This window comes from Syngnathus acus, chromosome 2, assembly GCF_901709675.1.
Source record: "Syngnathus acus chromosome 2, fSynAcu1.2, whole genome shotgun sequence".
NCBI classification, from domain to species: domain Eukaryota; kingdom Metazoa; phylum Chordata; class Actinopteri; order Syngnathiformes; family Syngnathidae; genus Syngnathus; species Syngnathus acus.
Window position 1 is genome coordinate 518,403 of NC_051088.1, and position 22,094 is coordinate 540,496.

The 22,094-nt window shown below is 45.3% G+C and overlaps 1 protein-coding gene and 1 long non-coding RNA gene across 6 annotated transcripts in view; one reads left to right on the forward strand and one right to left on the reverse strand.

Moving 5' to 3' along the window:
• itpr3 (inositol 1,4,5-trisphosphate receptor, type 3) overlaps positions 1–22,094 on the forward strand; it is a 312,780-nt gene that overhangs the window by 27,509 nt on the left and 263,177 nt on the right. For all 5 annotated transcript variants that reach the window (XM_037245884.1, XM_037245880.1, XM_037245881.1 and 2 more), the window contains exons 4-5: positions 9,746–9,827; positions 13,688–13,803. In XM_037245884.1, coding sequence (XP_037101779.1) covers positions 9,746–9,827; positions 13,688–13,803 — 198 coding nt within the window. The remainder of the gene's footprint in view (positions 1–9,745; positions 9,828–13,687; positions 13,804–22,094) is intronic.
• Positions 4,671–10,884, reverse strand: LOC119119532. Its single transcript, XR_005097327.1, has 3 exons — positions 10,873–10,884; positions 7,557–7,559; positions 4,671–4,746 (listed from the first exon to the last, which is right to left on the reverse strand). It is a non-coding gene; the product is annotated as an uncharacterized LOC119119532 (long non-coding RNA).

Here is a 22,094-nt window from a genome sequence, read left to right on the forward strand (position 1 = left end):
GACTTTTTGTATTTCGACCCCATTCCTTCAAGAACCCTGGTTCAACCCAGAACTCCATAAACTTAACAACTTCGACAGCTAGAACGATTATGCAAGAAAACCGGCCTCACAGTCCATGCCCTTGCTTACAAAGACCTCATGCACCATTATAAATCAGCCTTTAACAAAGCCCGCTCATATTATTACTCTGGCATCATCCACTCTGGTTCTTCAAACCCACATTCCCTGTTTTCGACCATAAATGAAATTTTGGAGAATTTGGTTGAATTTCAAATTTGAAAGTTTGGAATTTTTGGTAGGTGAGAAGTTGTGGAATAGGTAGGCAAAAGATGAGCAGTTGAAAGTTGGAATGGGTTGAATCGGTTGAAAAATGTAGAAATTAGAGGTGAAAAACGAAATTATTTGAAATTTTGTCGAAATTTTAAACGTGAAAACGTGAAATTTTTTAATTTGGCAATTTTGGGAATGTCGAGAATCTTTCCGAATGTGATTCGAATGTGCTGAATGATGTGAATTTCAAATTGGAATGACGTAAATTTGAAATGTCGAATGAGCCATTAAGAATGAATGGGGAAAGATTTGCCGTAAACTTGCGAATTTTGCGAAAACGGAAAATTTTCGGAAAGAGAAAAATGGAAGCGCTCATCTCGTGACTATTTGGAATACGTCAAAAGTGGAATGGAGTGAATCGGATGAATTATGTGGAAGAAGAAGCGGGACAAAAAAGTGACGGGAATAAAATATAATAAGATTCAAGATTCAAGAGTTTTTTATTCGCCATGTTTGAGCGTGCCAAACAAGGAATTTGACTTCGGTAAATCACACCCTCTGCTCAACATTTAGGTGACTAACACTCAGGACATGTGAAAAATGGCAAATATTCTCAAACATCCCCTGATCTTAAACTCCCAAAAGGGCAAGGAAAAACTCAAAACTCCAGCTAGGGGAAATGAGAAACCTTGAGAAGAGACCACAGATGGGAAGGTCTCTTATCCAGGATGACCAGGCTGCAATGGATGCAGAGAGGACACATAGTACAAACAGTGTAGACAAATTCAAAAAAGGTGTGGAGAGCAGGATGTTATTGCACAGTAATGACTCTGAGACTCTAAGAGTGGTGTGAGTTCATCAGAGCAACAGCCTGGGGGAAGAAGCTGTCTCTGTGTCTGCTGGTTTTGGCGTACCGAGCTCTATAACGCCGTCCAGAGGGGAGTAGTTCAAACAGACTGCAACCAGGGTGAGAAGGGTCTGTAGAGATGTTCCTTGCACGTTTCCTGGTCCTGGACAGGTACAAGTCTTGGATAGATGGGAGGTTGATTCCAATGATCTTTTCTGCAGTCCTGATTGTCCGTTGCAGTCTGTGCTTGTCTTGTTTGGAGGCCGATCCAAACCAGACAGTGATGGAGGTGCAGAGGACAGACTGGATGATGGCAGTGTAGAAGGTCTTCAGAAGCTCTCGCGGCAGGTTGAACTTCTTGAGCTGTCTCAGGAAGTACAGCCTCTGCTGGGCCTTCTTCCGGACAGAGTCTATGTGGCCGGTCCATTTCAGGTCCTGAGAGATTGTGGTTCCCAGGAACTTGAAGGTGTCTGTGGAGAGAATAGTATTACTGCGGATAGTGAGGGGTAAAAGTGGTGAAGGGTCACGCCTGAAGTCCACTGTCATCTCCACGGTCTTGAGCGGGTTCAGCTCCAGGCTGTTTTGGCTGCACCAGTGGACCAGCCGCTCCACCTCCTGTCTGTACGCAGTCTCATCACCGTCCTGGATCAGTCCGATGAGAGTGGTGTCGTCTGCATACTTCAGGAGCTTCACAGGAGAGTCACCTGAGGAGAAATCGTTGGTGTAGAGAGAGAAGAGCAGTGGGGAGAGGACGCACCCCTGAGGGGCTCCAGTATTGGTGGTCCGGGTGTCAGATATGATGCCCCCCAGCCTCACACGCTGTCTCCTGTTGGTCAGGAAGCTGGTGATCCACTGACCGGTGGAGGCAAGCACCGCAAGCTGGATGAGCTTGTGTTGGAGGATGTCAGGAGCGATGGTGTTGAACGCCGAGCTGAAGTCCACGAACAGAATCCTGGCGTACGTTCCTGGGGTGTCCAGGTGGTGCAGGATGTAGTGCAGTCCCATGTTGACCGCATCATCCACTGACCTGTTTGCCCGGTAGGCAAAGTGGAGGGGGTGACATCCTTCAGGTGGTTCAGCACTAACCTCTCGAAAGATTTCATGACCACAGATGTCAGTGCGACAGGTCTATAGTCATTCAAACCTGTGATGGCGGGCTTCTTGGCCACTGGAACGATGGTGGAGCTCTTGAAGCACGAGGGCACCTCACACAGCTCCAGAGAACGGTTGAAGATCCGTGCAAAGGTGGGCGCCAGCTGCTCAGCGCAGATTTTCAAGCAGGAAGGTGACACGCCGTCTGGGCCCGGTGCCTTCCTGGTCTTTTGTCTCCGGAACATCTGGCGCACTTCCTCCTCGCGGATCTGGAGTGCGGGCACGGCCTCTGCAAGAGAGAGAGTGGGTGACAACGTTGATAGAGGTGTGGACAGAGCAGTTGTGGGGAGAGGTGAGTATGTAGATTGTGCTGCAGGAAGTCCCGTTGTGTGGGAGGACCGATCAAACCTGCAGTAGAACCTGTTTAGCTGGTTAGCAAGCCTTGGGCTCTCCACAGGACGGGGGGTTCGTTTCTTGAAGCCCGTGATGCTCTGCAGACCTTTCCACACTGTTGCGGGATCAGGATTGGCAGGTGTCTCTTCAGGCTCTCCCCGTAACAACTCCTGGCTTTCCTGACCTCTCGGTTCAGTGTGTTTCTGGTCTGCTTGAACAGGTCGCGCTTGCCGCTCCTGTAGGCCTCCTCCTTGACTTTGCGCAGCCTCCTGAGGTTCGGTGTAAACCAAGGTTTGTCGTTGTTGTACGTGCAGAAGGTCTTAGTCTGCACACACAGATCCTCACAAAAACTGATGTATGACGTGACAGTGTCAGTGAGTTCATGCAGGTCTGAAGTTGCAGCTTCGAAAACTCCCCAATCGGTGCAGTCAAAGCAGGCTTGGAGGTCCTGCCTTGACTCCACTGTCCACTTCCTCACAGTCCTCACCACAGGCTTAGAAGTTTTTAGTTTCTGCCTGTAGGCCGGGATCAGATGAACTAGACCAGGGGTGGGCAAACTTTTTGACTCGCGGGCCGAACTGGGTTCTAAATTTGGACCGGAGGGCCGAACCAGGAGCAGATGGACGTAGTGTTTGTGTGAAGTAATATAAGCGACCTGTAAAGGTCATTGCATAAAAGATTTTGGCCTTTAGTAGGTAGTAAAGCATGGATATTCCAAACAAGTTTTTTGAAAACAAATGCATTTATTAACAGCATTAAAAAAAAAAAAAATTCACTAAAAAACTGCTATCAGTGATTCTCATAAAATACGACACTGTTATTATGAATAACAGTCTCCATCACTTCAGTGCCTGCAGGTCAGATTAATGAAAGATGTTTATCTTATGAGATCACATCAAACGGCAAACATTCTGACCAAATATATCATCTTGAAGTATCGGTGAAAGCATACATCCAAATAAAGTAATCAAAACGGCAACACGGTGAGGGGTATCTGAAAATCAGAGCAGAGTTTTAACTCACAAACACCTGGTAACAGAGGTGAGGGAACGGGAAACACTTCCTTAAAGTAAGCCTTAAGAACTTTACAGGTTAAGATTAGTCGCAAACAGGTGGTGCATCAATGTCCTTGAGCATCCTGCATTGTTTGAAAATGAGACTGGTCGCTAGTTTCAATCCCTGCTATGTGTACAAATCATATTCAAAATACATTTTTTTACAACAAACTTGAGAGCCTCCCCTTCATTTTCAGTGGGAACAGTGTTGTTGGTCTCCCTTTTTTGCTAGTGCGTCATAGTCTGGAGTAAAATTTGTTGTGGCAATTCTTAGGAGAGATCCGAGGTGTTGGTCCGTTTACCTCGATATGTGACGGGTTGATGTTGATGTGGCTGAACGTCACGTCGCGTACGTCGAGCCAAATTGGCCACTCTTTTTTAAACACTGTCCACCTTGCTTTTCCTTGGGCGACTCATTTTAATAGAAGGATTCCAGGGGAAGGTTTGTGGGTGGCTTTAGTGTAAAACTGTATCTGAAAGCTCAGCGCGCGAATTACAAGAATGCTGTCGTCACAGCCCACGTTATGTTGAATGCCAAGAATGAATGCGTAATCTTATACCACAAATGTACTAATTATGCAAAAACGTTAAATGTTTAGAACAAAAAATACTGCACAAATCGTGACATGAATTTGTGTAATGAAAAAAAAACACGTGAGTTTCGATCCCATACGCGAAAACAGCTCGTGTTAGGAAACGCTTGCTCTGCCAACTGAGCTAATCAGCTTCCTTCTGCTGAAGAGGTGGAGTTTGCTTAATGTAATGAATGTTTATGTTGAATGTGCGTAATCTTATACCACAAATGTACCAATTATGCAAAAACATTAAATGTTTCGAACGTAAAATACTGCACAAATCGTGACATGAATTTGTGTAATAAAAAAACCCACGTGAGTTTCGATCCCACACGCGAACACGCCTCGTATTAGGAAACGCTTGTGCTACCGACTGAGCTAATCAGGTTCCTGCCGTCAAAGTGGTGGAATGTGTTTAACGTAATGAATGTTTATGTTGAATGCGAAAATGCGTAATCTTATACCACAAATGTACTAATTATGCAAAAACGTTAAATGTTTAGAACGAAAAATACTGCACAAATCGTGACATGAATTTGTGTAATAAAAAAAACCACGAGTTTCGATCCCACACGCGAAAACGGCTCGTTAGGAAAGGATGTCAAATTAGTACTAGCTGTTGAAATGTAGATCTAGGCTACAATTACGAAGGCAATATGATGCCCTAAGGGACCTTACTCAGGTGAAATGAGAGTGTGGTATACGTATATATTTAGACACACATGCACACACACACATGCACTACAACTTAGTTTCAGCTCCGTTGAACAATATTTCTTCATCTCCTTCTTAACACAAATAAAACAAAATGCATCATTTTTAACTGGTCTCATGCTCCCACCACTGCCCCTAAAATATTTTGCGCATATGGCATTGAACTCGAGTTTGTAAACTGTAGAATGGAGAGAAGGGCCTTCAGAGTATAGGATAGTGTCATCAGCATAAAGGTGGATCTTTGAACTGCCGGCATACTTGAGTACATCAGTAATGTAAATAGAGAACAGCGCCGGTGTGTGAACAACATGTGTGTGAACAACATGTGTGTGATGACTGGCCAATACTTGAGAGCCTCTGCAGGAGGATGGAATGGATGACGGAATCGAAGACCTTGGTCAGGTCGATGAAGGCAGCAACACAAATCTGCTTGGAGTCCAGGGAAGTGATAAGGGGTCGGCAACCTCAAATGTTCAAAGAGCCATATTGGTCCCAAAAAAAAAAAAAAAAAACATATCTGTCTGGAGCCGCAAAAATCTAAAAGCCTTTCATAAGGTGGAAATGTTTGCGCACACAGCGCCTCTTGATGCAATATTCAATGGAAAGGAAGCAGATTTCGATCCAATACAAACCCCTTTTGCGACCCTCTCATACTCAGTGCGCCGTCTGTCACGACTGAAATCAGGTGGTCAGTGTGTATCTCTATCATTTAAACACTGCAGCACAGCCTCGCAGATGTTCTCACCCCGTGTTTGGCCTTTTAGTGGTGTCAATTCGATCATTTCTTCTTGCGGCCCATTAGAGTTCACGCACCTGCATAGTCTGTCTGTTCGATATCGGTCACGTCACACGATTCATCACAGGCAATTGAGAAAGCTGGAACTGAATTGATGTCCTTGATTTGCTGATCGGTGATATTGTTTGCCATTTTAATTACCCTTTCCTTCGCTGTTTTTGCAGAGAGAGGCATGTCTTCAATTTTCTGAATGATCTCGGTTTTGTTTTTGAAGTCCGAAAATAGGCACTCTGATATTTTAATGAATGAATCCTACATGTGCTCGCCATCGGTGAATGGTTTTCCGCGCTTTATTATCTTCCGGGCTGCAACAAAACTTGCAGCAGTAGTAGAGTTTGGAGAGGCAATCCACTTCTTGAAACTCTTTTTTCGGTCACACTGAGAACATGCCTGGTATGTTAACATATTAAGAGTTATTCAAATAACAATAGCATAAATAACATGCTAACAAGTTTACCAAACCATCTGTGTCACTCCAAATCACTAAATCCAATGACATCTTCATTCATTGTGTCACTTTTAAACGACTCCGGTAATTCCGGACGTACAAGGCGCTTCCTCTTCTACGTCGCTTACGTCAGACTCATTGTCAGTTGCCGTTCCAATTATTCCACAGGGCTAGAATGCCCTCTTGCGGGTTAGTGTGAAAATAACAAGTGGAATGATATTATGTGTTAATAAGTTCACACACAAGTCGATCCTGAGTATAAGTCGCACCCCCGGCCAAAATATGAAAAAAACTTAAAACTTATAGTCCAGAAAATACGGTAAGCTCTGATAATTGTGGGTAGGGCATTCCAAAGCCCGGGAGCCCGAATAGAAAATGCTCTTGTGCCTGCAGACGTCTTTTTGGACCACTAAAAGCATTTTGTGAACAAAGGACGTATGGTATAACGAGGTCAACGAGATAAGAAGGCTTGAAGACAATTAATATGTTATAGGTTAGTGTTAGGGTTGACAAATTATTGTGATCATATGATTATGTTGGAATGTAGATTAGAATCATTAACGTTGTGAAAACATTTCACCTTTCCTTGACTCTGGAAGGTTTCCACATTCAGTTGTTGAAACTTTCCAAATGATGTTGAAACAGTCTTGCTTAGTTAGTTATCTAAAATGCTCCACTAGTTTCTGTTTCCACAACCTTGTAAAACAAAGAGCTAAGACCCTCTGCACTGATTAACCAGGTTGCAGAGGTGACCCCTGAAACCTGTTCACTGTCACCCCACCCTGTTTTCTCTCAATAAATATTCCCTTGCAAGAGGCCTAAGTCAGACTGCTTTCAAGCACCTCTGTACCACAGGGTGCTGATGGCTTCTCCGCTTGCAAGCGTAAAATGGCCAAACTGTCTCACGTGTGGTTCTTGTAAAGAAGTTAGAGCAAGCACCACTATAACAGTTAATAACAGAACTGTGACGTCACATCTCAAGTGGACCGGGAGTCTATGCAAGATGGCTAGTATCGGGGTAATACGATCAAAATGTATTATCCTTGTGAGCAGGCGAGCTGCAGCATTTTGTACTTACTGTAAACTTTTAATACTAGACATAGGAAGACCAGAAAATAATAAATTCATTTTGTAATACATTCATTTATACTACATTTTTCATTTTCAACAGCATGTATAATTGTGTCATTTATATAACAATGAAAACTAATGTTGTATTTAGAAGTCGCGTTGCCATGGACTACTCGGTCGGTGGGTCAAGTCAAATTTATTTATATAGCCCTAAATCACAGACTAGTCTCAAAATTATTTTCAACGTCCCCTGATCTTAAACTCCCAGGAGGGCAAGGAAAAACTGAAAATAAACCTACTGGGAAAATTGAGAAACCTTGAGAAGGGACCACAGATGGGAGGATACCCCTTCCAGGATGACCAGGCTGCAATGGATGCAGAGAGGGCACATAGAACACATAATATAAAACAATCCAAAGAAAAAGTGGATGTCCATATTCATAGTGAAGAGCTGCACGAAGGTGCCCTAAATTGTCCTGGCAGTGTCTTCGAGGGTGGCAATCCGCCTCAGATCCCTCATCCCTCGACAATAAATCCAGACAGCCATTTTCCATTTGGGTGTTACCTTGGGGGTGAGGACAGAGAACATAAATTTCAGCTGAATAGGCCGACACATGTTGATTAAAGGCCATAGTATACAAATGTGTCTTTAGTCGTGTCTTAAATGTTTCTACTTCTATCAATTCTGATATGTATCGGAACGGCATTCCAAAGCCTAAGGTGGGTCCTCTCTGAGAGGTAAAAACTAAACCAGGAGAGTGCTAACCCCAAAATATCAACTCGTGTTTCAGTAGCATGCTTTAACTGCTGTTGTTGTTTTTTGAGGTTCTCAAAAATAAAGTTCTTGGGAAAAATTATATATAAATATAATCTATAAAATAAATATTGGTTGAAAATAGCCCTTTTTGTAACTCAAAAAATGTCACAAAAATAGCTCTTTGAGTCACTCACTAAACAGTAGAATTTGAACAGTGTTTGGGGTTGTTGTCTTGTTGAAGTACCCGGCCCCTGGGCAACTTCAACTTCGTCACTGATTGTTGAACATTGTTCGCAAGAATCAGCTGATAGTGACTGGAATCCTTGCGACCTTCAAGTTTAACAAGATTGCCAGTACCTGCACTGGCCACCCATCCCCGCAGCATGATGTAACCACCACCAAATTTGACTGTGGGTAGCAAGTGTTTGTCCTGGAATGCTGTGTTCTTCTTCCGCCATGTATACCACCCCTTGTTATGTCCAAATAACTACATTTTAGTTTCATTAGTCCACAACACCTTATTCCAAAATGAAACTGGCTTGTCCAAATGTGCTTCAGCATACTTCAAGTGACTCTGTTTGTGGCATGTGTACAGAAAAGGCTTCTGCCGCATTACTCTCCTATACAGCATCTCCTTGTGCAAAGTGCGCTGAATAGTTGAGCAATGCACAGTGTCATCGTCTGCAGTAAGATCAAGTTGTAGGTCTTTGGAGTTGCTCTGTGGATTGACTTTGACTGTTCTCACCATCCTTCGCCTCTGCTTATCTGAGATTTTTCTTGGCCTGCCACTCCGGGCCTTAACTAGAACTGTGCCTGTGGTCTTCTATTTCCTCACTATGTTCCTCACAGTGCAAAGTGACTGCTGAAATCTCTGAGCTAGCTTTTTGTATCCTTCCCCTAAACTATGATGTTGAACAATCTGTTATTTTGAGGCTCCCATGTTGCCACTCTTCAGAGAAGATGCAAAAAGAAGAACAACTTGCAAGTGGCCACCTTAAATACCCGTAACTGGAGATGTTTTGTAAAGAAGAATGGTCAAAATATCTTCAACCAGAATCCAGACTCTCATTGGAAGCTATCGGAAGCGTTTCGAGGCTGTTATTTCTGCAAAAGGATTTTTCTGTTGGGGTGCCCAAGTTTATGCATCTGCCTACTTTTGTTCAAGTAATGATTGCACACTTTCTGTAAATCCTATAAACTTCATTTCTCTTCTCAAATATCACTGTGTTGGTCTGCTATATGATATATTTAACTGAAATTGCTGATCCGAACAACCAATGACTTGTAAAGGAAAATCATGAAAATGATCAGGGGTGCCCAAACTTTTGCATACGACTGTATATACCTATATATATATTTATTTATTTATTTTTGGGGGGGGTTAAAAATCTGAATCGACAATCGTTAGGAACTGGAATCAAATTGAAGAGCCACAATCATCAATTTCAAAATCACACAGCTAACTGGACATAACTAATTAAGTGTTAATCCTGCCGTAGTAAAACTATGCAGTTGACTTCAGAACAATGTCTTAACATGTACTAAAAGCATATTAGGTAAACAGGTAGCCAGATGCTGTACGTGCCAAAACAACTACTTCTAGGGGATTGGAAGGTGTTATTAGTTTTACATTTCACACTGAAGTTTAATTTAAATATTTTTTTTAATCTATAAAAGATAAAAATGTCACGCCTTCAACAATTTTTGTTGACTTTGTTTGATTGCAGACGGCGGGTGCCTAAAGATGTGGCCCCTGTTGAAATCCCCACGCAGCATATGGAAATCGACGACTATGTAGATGAAGATGAGGTAATAAAGGTTTTCCTAAACAAATTTATTTTTCAATCAATGAATGTCTTTAATCACAGACACTTTAATCATCCATCCATGGATAGATGGATATCCATCTTCTTCCGCTTATCCGGGATCGGGTCGCGGGGGCAGCAGCTTTAGGATGAACTCCCAGACTTCCCTCTCCCCAGCCACTTTGTCCAGCTCATCCTGGGGGATCCCAAGCCGTTACCAGGCCACCTGAGAGACATAGTCTCTCCAGCGCGTCCTGGGTTGTCCACGGGGTCTCCTGCCGGTAGGACATGCCCGGAACACCTCCCCAGGGAGGCCGTCTACGAGGCATCCTGATGAGATGCTCGAGCCACCTCATCTGGCTCCTCTCAACGTGGAGGAGCAGCGGCTCTACTCCGAGTCTCTCCCGGATGACCGAGCTTCTCACCCTGTCTCTAAGGGAGAGCCCGGACACCCTACGGAGAAAACTCATTTCGGCCGCTTGTATCCAGGATCTCGTTCTTTCGGTCACGACCCATAGCTCGTGACCATAGGTGAGGGTAGGAGCGTAGATCGACCGGTAAATTGAGAGCTTTGACTTTTGGCTCAGCACTCTTTTCACCACGACGGACCGGTACGCTGCACCGATCCGCATGTCGATCTCACGCTCCATCCTGCCCTCACTCGTGAACAAGACCCCAAGATACTTGAACTCCTCCACTTGGTGCAGGATCTCATCCCCGATCCGGAGAGGGCATTCCACTGTTTTCCGACCAAGGTCCATGGACTCAGATTTGGAGGTGCTGGCCCTCATCCCAACCGCTCCACACTCGGCTGCGAACCGCTCCAGTGAAAGGTGGAGATCACGGCTTGAAGAAGCCAACAGTACCACGTCGTCTGTAAAAAGCAGAGACGCAATGCTGAGGTCCCCAGACCGGAAACCCTCAACGCCTCGGCTGCGCCTAGAAATTCTGTCCATAAAAGTTATGAACAGAACCGGTGACAAAGGGCAGCCTTTCCGGAGTCCAACCCTCACTGGGAACGAATCCGACTTACTGCCGGAAATGCGGACCAAACTCTGGCATCGATGATACTCGCCAAACTCCTTCCACGCCCGGGTGTTTCCCTCAGCAACCGCCAAAGCCACGTTCCGCTTGGCCATCCGGTACCTGTTGGCTGCCTCCGGAGTCCCACAGGCCAAAACAGGCCAATCGGACTCCTTCTTCAGCTTGACGGCATCCCTTACCGCCGGTGTCCACCAGCGGGTTCGGGGATTGCCGCCACGACAGTCACCGACCACCTTACGGCCACAGCTGCGGCAGCTGCCTCAACAATGGAGGCACGGAACATGGTTCACTTGGACTCAATGTCCCCCGCCTCCTCCGGGACGTGGGAAAAGCTATGCCGGAGGTGGGAGTTGAAGCTCTTCCTGACAGGGGATTCTGCCAGACATTCCCAGCAGACCCTCACAGTACGTTTGGGTCTGCCAGGTCGGACCGGCATCTTCCCCCACCATCGGAGCCAACCCATGACCAGGTGGTGATCAGTTGACAGCTCCGCCCCTCTCTTCACCCGAGTGTCCAAAACATGCGGCCGCAAATCCGATGACACGACTACAAAGTCGATCATCGAACTGCGGCCTAGGGTGTCCTGATGCCAGGTGCACACATTAACACCCTTGTGTTTGAACATGGTGTTCATTATTGACAATCCGTGTCGAGCACAGTTGTCCAACAATAGCACACCGCTCGGGTTCAGATCAGGGGGGCCGTTCCTCCCAAGCACGCCCTTCCAGGTCTCACTGTCATTGCCCACGTGAGCACTGAAGTCACCCAGGAGAACGATGGAGTTCCCTGAAGGAGGGCTCTCCAGCACTTCCTCTAAGGACCCCAAAAAGGGTGGGTACTCTGAGCTGCTGTTCGGTGCATAGGCACAAAACAACATTCAGGAACCGTCCTCCCACCCAAAGGCGGAGAGAGGCTACCCTCTCGTTCACTGGGGTGAACCCCAATGTGCAGCCGCCCAGCCGGGGGGCAATAAGTAGGCCCACACCTGCTCGACGCCTCTTACCGTGGGCAACTCCAGAGTGGAAGAGAGTCCAGCCCCTCTCGAGAGGGCTTGCACCGGAACCCAAACTGTGTGTGGAGGCAAGTCCGACTATGTCTAGTCGGAACTTTTCTGCCTCGCACACCAGCTCGGGCTCCTTTCCAGCCAGAGAGGTGACATTTCATGTCCCAAGAGCCAGCTTCTGCAGCCAGGGATCGGACCGACAAGGTTCCCGCCCTTGGCCACCGCCTAGCTCACTACGCACCCGACCCCTTTGGCCCCTCCCACAGGGGGTGAGCCCCTGGGAAGGGGGACCCACGTTTCCTTTTTGGGCTGTGCCATTGGCGAAGGCCCGGCTACTTAGAGCCCCACCTCCAGGCCTGGTAATTTAAGATTAATCATAGAATTTTTAATTCTTAGGTGTCGATGGGAAATACCCCAAGGAGATTTATGAGTTATGAGACTTATAAGACACTCTGTAACCCTACTTCGTCTTCCTTAATTTTTCATTTTAAAAATGGGTCTTCAACCAGTGTTTAAAATGGACATAGAGAAGGCTTGCAATGAATCTACAAAATAGAAATTTTAAAAATAATAAAAATATTAGAATCCACTAATAGCTCAACTACAACGGTAGGTCTTGAACAGGGGTGTCCAAACTTTTTGCAAGGAGGGCCAGATTTGATAAAGTGAAGGGGCCCGGGGGCCAATAGTTTTTTCTGACATTTTTTAACTACAAAAATGTCATGCAAATACACACTGTTATAAAACAAATTTCATTGTCACAATTGTCTTTATTTTTCAAATTATGATAGTGTCTCTTTAAGTTGAAATCCTTAAACAAGGCAACCGTCTTTTTACAAATTAGACAAACACAATTGCCTTGATTTTCAGTGATGTACAGTAATCCCTCGCTACATCACGGTTTGTTTAACGCGGTTTCACTACATCGCGGATTTTTTTCCCAAATTGAAAAAAAGAATTAAAAGTCAAAATAGAACTTCTAAATTGAGGAATTATGGCACAAAACTTGCCCACACGCCAGCAGAAGGCAAGGAGTGCCCACACAATTGCAGTGCGTACACTTGTACCTTTTTTTTTTTAAAAAAAAAAGGTTATGATAAGAGTTCTAAAAACATATTTACAATGTTGTACCTTGTTATAGAAAATTGTTATAATAATAAAAGAGTTCTAAGAACATATTTACAGTATGTACACTTCTACCTTGTTGTAAATAAAATGTATAATAATAAAAGTTGTTCTAAAAACATATTTACAGTTTGTGTTAAGAATTCTCCATGTTATTTATGTTATTCAGCCATGCTTTGATTTGAGGTAGGGTGATTTATTTTGAAGGCCGTTTTCAGGCGATACCACTTCCTTTTTTACGTTCTTGTACATATGTCGGTTACAGTGGTACAGGAGTCATTGGCGATGTAAGTGTGTCTCCTAACAAGAGAAATGAATGATCACGTGTCTAACCTTTAGGACAATGTAGTATTGCTCCAAATGTTCGTTTAATTTCCTGTAGAGGGCCGTTTGCGCGTGTTAGCACGATCGCGAATTAGCATCTTTCCGCTAACTCGTTAGCCTGCCCAGTACGTGCTGCGGGCCAATAAAAACTGGACCGCGGGCCGCAGTTGGCCCGCGGGCCGTAGTTTGGACACCCCTGGTCTTGAACATGCTCTTAGAAAAAGCCCCACCCTGATTAATTAATTAATTTTAATTAATTAACAAACATTTACTTGTTGCAAAGTGAAGTAAAGAAAAATATTTTCACTTTTCCTACCCCTGCTGCATTCCATTATGTACTCCAAATAAAAGACATTTGTTTCTTGTAGGTGTGGCTGGTGTGGGCCGACAAGGTCAATGAGAAGCAGGAGAAGAGCATAAGGCAGCTTGCTCAGGAGGCCGGTCAAGGCAATGCCCATGACGAGAACGTACTTACCTACTACAGGTCAGCTCTCAAGTCTCCCAAAAACGTTTTCATCAAATAGTTTTCTTGTTTTTTCCCAATAATCGAAGAGTCTTATGTTTCCAATTCCCAAAAACTGATCTTGATATCCCAAACCCGTAGTGTTATAACTTGAACTACAATAATAATAATCCAGTCACAAGACAGGTTTATGAGTGCAAAAACAGCTGATTACATATGTATTTGTGTATGTATGTACCGTAAATTCCGGACTATAAGCCGCACCGGACTATAAGCCGCACCAGCTAAAATTGGGGGATATTTTAGTTTTTTTCTTATATAAGCCGCACCGGACTATAAGCCGCACGTGCACACGCGTTTTTTACAAAGAAAGACCGTTCACAGAAAGCCTTTTTAAAGTTTTAATAACATACTTTAACATGTCTTTCTAAACATTGCCTGTGACGCAGCAGTAGTACCGCAGCAACACGGAAGTGTGCACGCGAGTTATTAACAAAGAAAGACTGGACACAGAAAGCTTTTTTAAAGTTTTAATAACATACCTTAACATTTCTTTCCAAACACTGCCCGTGACGCGGCAAATACCGCAGCAACACGGAAGTAACACAAGACTAATAGGGCTGGATTAAAAAAAACATACCCGGTAAAAGTCACTGAGACGCGGCGGTAACACAGCAGCAACACGGTAGTACAGCACCAACAGGGCTCGTTAAAAAACATACCAGTAAAAGTAAAAAAAGAGCTTCATCGTCTTCATCTTCCTCCTGTGCACTGAAACCATCGAAGTCTTCCTCCTCAGCGTCCGATTGGAATAGCGTTAGATATCCTTCGCCTCACACTTTCTCAGTCTCTCTTTCGTCGTCGCTTTTATGCATTTCTTCGAGTGTGATGAGGGTCTGTTCATGCTAATTTTATTCATGCACGAAGCGCTAAATTACATTAAACTAGCGAGCGACACGTATAGCTCCAGAGTAGACGGGACCACGAAATAAAGAAAAGGGTGACGTAACACAATGTCATCAATATCGACTGCCTTTAGCTTAAAAGCGGCATCATATGCATTTCTTTTGCCCCCATAATGACGGTTTGTGTATAAAAGCTCCCTTTCAGTAATGTCCGTCTTGATCTCGTTCTGTCTCTTCTTCGTGTGAATTATACGCCTATCAAAACACAAACTAGCACGTCTTCTTCGGCGCATTATCTCTTCTTCGTCTGTCTCGCTCTTGCTTCCTGCTAGAGCGCCCCGGAGGCCGTAAAAAACCATAAATACGCCGCGCCGCCATTTAAGCTCTATTTCCCTCTTTGACAGCCAAATCTTAGACTTAGACTTAGACTTAGACTTAGACAGAACTTTATTGTCATTTTGTCAACACTAGGTGTGTACAAAACGAAATTTCGTTGCATACGGCTTTCAGCAATGTAGAGGTATTTCGGCTGGTTAAAAAAAAGTGACATTCTATATAAAAATATGAAATAAGATAATTATAAAGTACAAAGTGCAGCAGTGATAAAGTATGTGAACAGTGCAGGAGACAAAAGCAGTATTTACAAGTGTGCAGAGGAATGCTACGTTTGAATGTTCAACAGTCTGACGACAGCAGGGAAAAAACTATTGCAGAACCTGGTGGACCTGCAGCGGATGCTGCGAAACCTCTTCCCAGAGGGTAGCAGGGAGAACAGTCCATGGTGGGGGTGTGATGGGTCACTGATAATATTTCGGGCTCGGGACACGCAGCGCTGGGATGACAAGTCCTGAATGGAGGGAAGAGGAGCCCCGATGATCCTCTCTGCTGTCCTCACCACTCTCCTCAGGTTCTTCCAATCGGAGGCGCTGCAACCTCCACACCACACCGAGAGACAGCTTGTCAGAATGCTCTCTATGGTGCTTCGGTAGAACGTCCTCATGATGGGTGGGGGCAGGTGGGCTCTCCTCATCCTCCGCAGGAAGTACAAGCACTTCTGTGCCCTCTTGACCAGTGTTGTGGTGTTCACAGTCCAGGTGAGGTCGTCTGTGATGTGGACTCCCAGGAATTTTGTGCTGCTGACCACCTCCACAGCTGAGCTGTTGATGATCAGTGGAGCGTGGTGAGGCTGGTTCTTCCTGAAGTCGACGATGATCTCCTTCGTCTTCTCCACATTCAGGATCAGGCTATTTTCTCTGCACCAGCCCACCAACTGCTCCACCTCCTCTCTGTAGTCCAGGTCGTTGTTGTCCCTGATGAGGCCCACCACCGTTGTGTCGTCTGCAAACTTCACGATGTGATTGGTGGTGAACCTGGGGGCGCAGTCGTGTGTCATCAGGGTGAACAGCAGGGGGCTCAGGACGCAGCCCTGAGGGGAGCCTGTGCTGAGGGTGATGACATCTGAGGTGTTCTGTCCGACCCGGACTGACTGAGGTCTGTTGGTGAGGAAGTCTAGCAGCCAGTTCCGAAGGGGGGTGCTGAAGCCCAGGTGTTCCAGTTTTTCCACCAGATGTTGTGGAATGATGGTGTTAAACGCTGAGCTGAAGTCCAGGAACAGCAACCGCACGTGGGTGTTCCTCTCCTCCAGGTGAGCCAGGCTCAGGTGAAGAACGGAGGAGATGGCATCCTCAGTGGAGCGGTTCTGCCGGTAGGCAAACTGGAACGGATCGAATGTTGGGGGGAGTCTGGAGACGATGTGATCTTTGAGCAGCCTTTCGAAGCACTTCATCATGATGGGAGTCAGTGCCACGGGTCTGTAGTCATTCCATGAGGTGATTTGAGGTTTCTTCGGCACCGGAATGATGGAGGCAGCCTTGAAGCACACTGGCACTTTGGCTTGGTCCAGCGAGATGTTAAAAATGTCTGTGATGACACCCGCCAGCTGGCCTGCACATTCCTTGAACACCCGCCCAGGTATGTTGTCGGGGCCTGGGGCCTTACGTGGGTTGACTCTTCTCAGAGTCTTCCACACGTCGGCTGAGTCAAGGCAGAGGACCTCCTCTTCCTGGTGGGGAACAGTTTTAACTGCCGGAGTGCTGTTTAGTGCCTCAAAACGCCCGAAGAAGTTATTTAGACCATTTAGGAAGTCAGCATCAACCTCACCCACCGGGGGGGAGGGTGAGTTGTAGTCCGTGATCGCCCGTATGCCTTGCCACATACTCCTGGTGTTATTGGCGTCGTGGAAAAAATCCTGAATTTTCCGACTGTGGCTACGCTTCGCTAGCCTGATGGCACGGTTCAAGTTGGCTCTCGCTGTCCTCAGTGCCTCCTTGTCGCCAGACTTGAAGGCTGAGTTCCGTGCTCGTAGCATATGACGTACATCCTCAGTCATCCAGGGTCGTTGGTTGGCTCGGGTGATGATGTTCTTAGTGGTGCTGACGTCCTCGGAGCATTTGTTGATGTAGGCTGACACAGTCATGGCGTACTCATCAATGTTGATCTGATTGTCATATGTTGCTGCTGATTTGAACATGTCCCAGTCAGAGCACTCAAAGCAGTCCTGGAGTGCCTCCATGGCCCCCTCAGACCACACCCTCACCTGCTTCACTGTGGGTTTTGCTCTGATCAGCAGGGGCCTGTATGCAGGGGTTAGCATAACAGATAGGTGGTCTGAAGAGCCGAGGTGGGGGCGGGGGGCTGCTCTGAATGCATCCTTTATATTTGTGTAAACCAAGTCCAGAGTGTTCTCTCCCCGAGTTGGAAAATCCACGTGTTGGTAAAAATGAGGGAGAATAGTCTTCATGCTAGCCTGGTTGAAGTCCCCAGCAATGATGAAAACCCCCTCTGTGTGCGTGGATTGCAGCTCACTGATTGTCCGATAGAGAACCCTCATGGCCTCTTTAGTGTTAGCGCTAGGAGGCACGTACACAGCCGTCATGCTAACAACAGTAAACTCTCTGGGCAGGTAGAAGGGTCTGCAGTTAACAGTCAAAAGCTCGATGTCCGAAGAGCAGAAGCTGGCGACAGATCTAGCATTTTTGCACCAGTTGTTGTTGATGTAGACACACAGCCCACCTCCTCGGGATTTACCGCTTAGCTCGCTGTTTCTGTCGGCGCGGAATGTAGCGAGCCCCTCCAGGCTAACGGCGTTGTCCGGCATTGATGAGTTCAGCCATGTCTCCGTCAGGATGAGAGCGCAGCAGTTTCTAACTTCCCTCTTTGAAGAGAGTTCCAGTTTTAGATGGTCCATTTTATTATCCAGTGAGCGGACGTTGGAGAGGAAGATGGATGGAAGCGGCGGTTTGTAGGGGTTAGCTCTCAGCTTAGCCGTTAGCCCACCTCGACAGCCGCGCTTTCGCCGCCGGTCACACCGCCTACGCTTACTCCTCCTCCGGCGTGTGCTGCCCGGCGAGCCCGCTGCGTCGTGAGCTCCTGGGGCTAGCGCCCTAAGCACTCCGAGGCTACGCAAACAGACTAGGGTAGTTGTGGCTACGAGTCCGAAAACACTCGATGACCGTACCTCCAGCAGGCGCTGGCGATCGTACACTACTCTACTTGATGGATAAACTAAACTTTGTGTTGTTTGTAGTGTCCTAGGCGACATATTTTGTGAATATCCTCGTCGATTGCTGAGACGCGTAGCGGCCGCGGCCAACTGGGGAGCCGCCATCTTGGAAGAAATCTATTGCTTTTAACTTAAAAGCTGCATCAAATGCATTTCTTCGTGTGTTTTCCATGATGAGGGTGTGTGCGTGATGCGCGAAATGTTCAAAACACAAACTAGCACGTCTTCTTCGGCGCGTTATCTCTTCTTCGTCTGTCTCGCTCTTGCTTCCTGCTAGAGCGCCCCCTGGAGGCCGTAAAAATCCATAAATACGCCGCGCCGCCATTTAAGCCTCGGGGTTCAAAGTAACCTTCTGAATAAAATGCATTAAAAGTTCACGTTCATTACAACTTGTTTTTGGTGAGCAAAATGTCAGAAGAATTGAATTTAAATGCTGATTGATTGGGTTTTAATACAATGCAGATGGTCCAAACAGCGCCACTGCTTTGTGTAATCTCTGAGTCACATGGCAGAGTAAGAGAAAGGGTTTAGAGCCCTTTGACGCAGGTCACCTAGCGTGCATTCCTACTAAAGCTCATAATAGTCACAAGCAACACAGCCAGAATAAGCAGCAGCCATAGTAGTGTTTCAAAATAGTATTTTTGTTGTTGTTTTTTTCTTCAAGATACTGCAGTGTATAAAAGTGATCAAGTCATCACAAAAATCACGAAAAAAAACATTATATACGCCGCACCTGACTATAAACCGCAGGGTTCAAAATTTTGGAAAAAAGTCGCGGCTTATAGTCCGGAATTTACGGTATGTATGTGTGTGTGTGTGTGTGTGTGTGTGTGTGTGTGTGTGTGTGTGTGTGCGTGCGTGCGTGTGTGTGCGCACGCGTGCGTGGGTGGGTGCGTGTGTGTGTATATATATATATATATATATATATATATATATCAGTCACGTGCGGTGAGGTTCATGACTGCACCGCAATGATAAAATGACGTCACACACACACCCCCAGTAAAATTGTCCGGCACTAACCGTGTCACAAAAAAGGTTGGGGAACGCTGCTCTAGTGTGGTTTATTTATTATTTAATTTGAACTATTTTATTTAAAATCTCATATCAGCACTCATCACACATAAAAACACTCAATAAAGCACATGGAATCAAAAACTTGTTTTCGATCGTGCGTACCACTCCGTTCCGAAGTCCCGTTGTCCGAATCAAACCTTTTAACTCCGGAGTTGCTCTTCCTTTACTGATGACCTCCTGCTTTGACCGAAAATCCATAGTTGTAAAATCGTTTGGATATGTAATCCTCCATTGTAAAACGAAATGTAAAAACGGGGGAAAAAAACGAATGTAAAACGAAATAAATGGACGACTGCTCCTCAGTTGCTCACTGTAAATTTGAACTGGAGATCTCTTATTCTACAGGTAGGCGCATTAAGCATTCCGGGATCACTAGCACCCCCTGCTATAAGGCTGGAGAACCTTTTTTCGTAGCCTCCTTTCGTAGTCTCTTTTCAAAGCCGTTTTGTTCATCTTAAGAAACACGACGTTACAGACAGATGACAAAAAACACTAGATATTCAATACATCAGCTAACTACGGAAATTAGTTAATATCGCCACAGTGTTAGAACACTTAAACAGCAACATAAAGACAGAGAGCAGTTCTATCTAATTGCATAGCCTGTCAACATAGGCAGCCGTGTGATTACGCAATCCTCAGAGGAGGCTAGACAGGAAGTTGGCTCCTCCGAGCTAATCATCTTCGGTTTTAAAATAATTATAAAAATTCAGCGATTTTGGTTCAAAATGATACAAAATTATTGAGATTAAAAGGAAAATGACTTTATAATAAAAACAATTGAATTTGTTTTTCCCCTTTTCATGATGGCAGGGGAGGCATCTATATACCGTATTTTCCGCCCTAAAAGGCGCACCGGATTATAAGGCGCACCTTCAATGAACGGCCCATTTTAAAACTTTGTCCATATATAAGGCGCACCGGATTATAAGGCGCATAAAATAGAAGCTATACTGCAACAAACTGAGGTAGGGTTGCGGTATGCATCCACTAGCCAATAACCAACGAGCCCTCTGTAAACAATCGCGTTTCTCAAACGATCTCCTATAAAATGATCGGAACTGACTAAAGTTCGATCTAACGCATTGGTACTACTTACCTATGTTTCCCTTCCATATCGATCCGTAGATTTACTCGAAACATTAACAGAGCAGCCTATTTTGACATGAAATAGCCTGGTACGTATAGCAGCTATCGTAATAGCATTAGCCATCCGCAAAGTCCCACGAGCCTCAGCTCGCAATCTCCCATGAGCCTCAGCAAAGTGTAAACAATCGCGTTTCTCAAACGATCTCCTATAAAATGATCGGAACTGACTAAAGTTCGATCTAACGCATTGGTACTACTTACCTATGTTTCCCTTCCATATCGATCCGTAGATTTACTCGAAACATTAACAGAGCAGCCTATTTTGACATGAAATAGCCTGGTACGTATAGCAGCTATCGTTATAGCATTAGCCATCCGCAAAGTCCCACGAGCCTCAGCTCGCAATCTCCCATGAGCCTCAGCAAAGTGTAAACAATCGCGTTTCTCAAACGATCTCCTATAAAATGATCGGAACTGACTAAAGTTCGATCTAACGCATTGGTACTACTTACCTATGTTTCCCTTCCATATCGATCCGTAGATTTACTCGAAACATTAACAGAGCAGCCTATTTTGACATGAAATAGCCTGGTACGTATAGCAGCTATCGTTATAGCATTAGCCATCCGCAAAGTCCCACGAGCCTCAGCTCGCAATCTCCCATGAGCCTCAGCAAAGTGTAAACAATCGCGTTTCTCAAACGATCTCCTATAAAATGATCGGAACTGACTAAAGTTCGATCTAACGCATTGGTACTACTTACCTATGTTTCCCTTCCATATCGATCCGTAGATTTACTCGAAACATTAACAGAGCAGCCTATTTTGACATGAAATAGCCTGGTACGTATAGCAGCTATCGTTATAGCATTAGCCATCCGCAAAGTCCCACGAGCCTCAGCTCGCAATCTCCCATGAGCCTCAGCAAAGTGTAAACAATCGCGTTTCTCAAACGATCTCCTATAAAATGATCGGAACTGACTAAAGTTCGATCTAACGCATTGGTACTACTTACCTATGTTTCCCTTCCATATCGATCCGTAGATTTACTCGAAACATTAACAGAGCAGCCTATTTTGACATGAAATAGCCTGGTACGTATAGCAGCTATCGTTATAGCATTAGCCATCCGCAAAGTCCCATGAGCCTCAGCTCGCAATCTCCCATGAGCCTCAGCAAAGTGTAAACAATCGCGTTTCTCCAACGATCTCCTATGAAATGATCGGAACTGACTAAAGTTCGATCTAACGCATTGGTACTACTTACCTATGTTTCCCTTCCATATCGATCCGTAGATTTACTCGAAACATTAACAGAGCAGCCTATTTTGACATGAAATAGCCTGGTACGTATAGCAGCTATCGTTATAGCATTAGCCATCCGCAAAGTCCCATGAGCCTCAGCTCGCAATCTCCCATGAGCCTCAGCAAAGTGTAAACAATCGCGTTTCTCAAACGATCTCCTATAAAATGATCGGAACTGATTAAAGTTCGCTCTAACGCATTGGTACTACTTACCTATGTTTCCCTTCCATATCGATCCGTAGATTTACTCGAAACATTAACAGAGCAGCCTATTTTGACATGAAATAGCCTGGTACGTATAGCAGCTATCGTCATAGCATTAGCCATCCGCAAAATCCCATGAGCCTCAGCTCGCATTCTCCCATGAGCCTCAGCA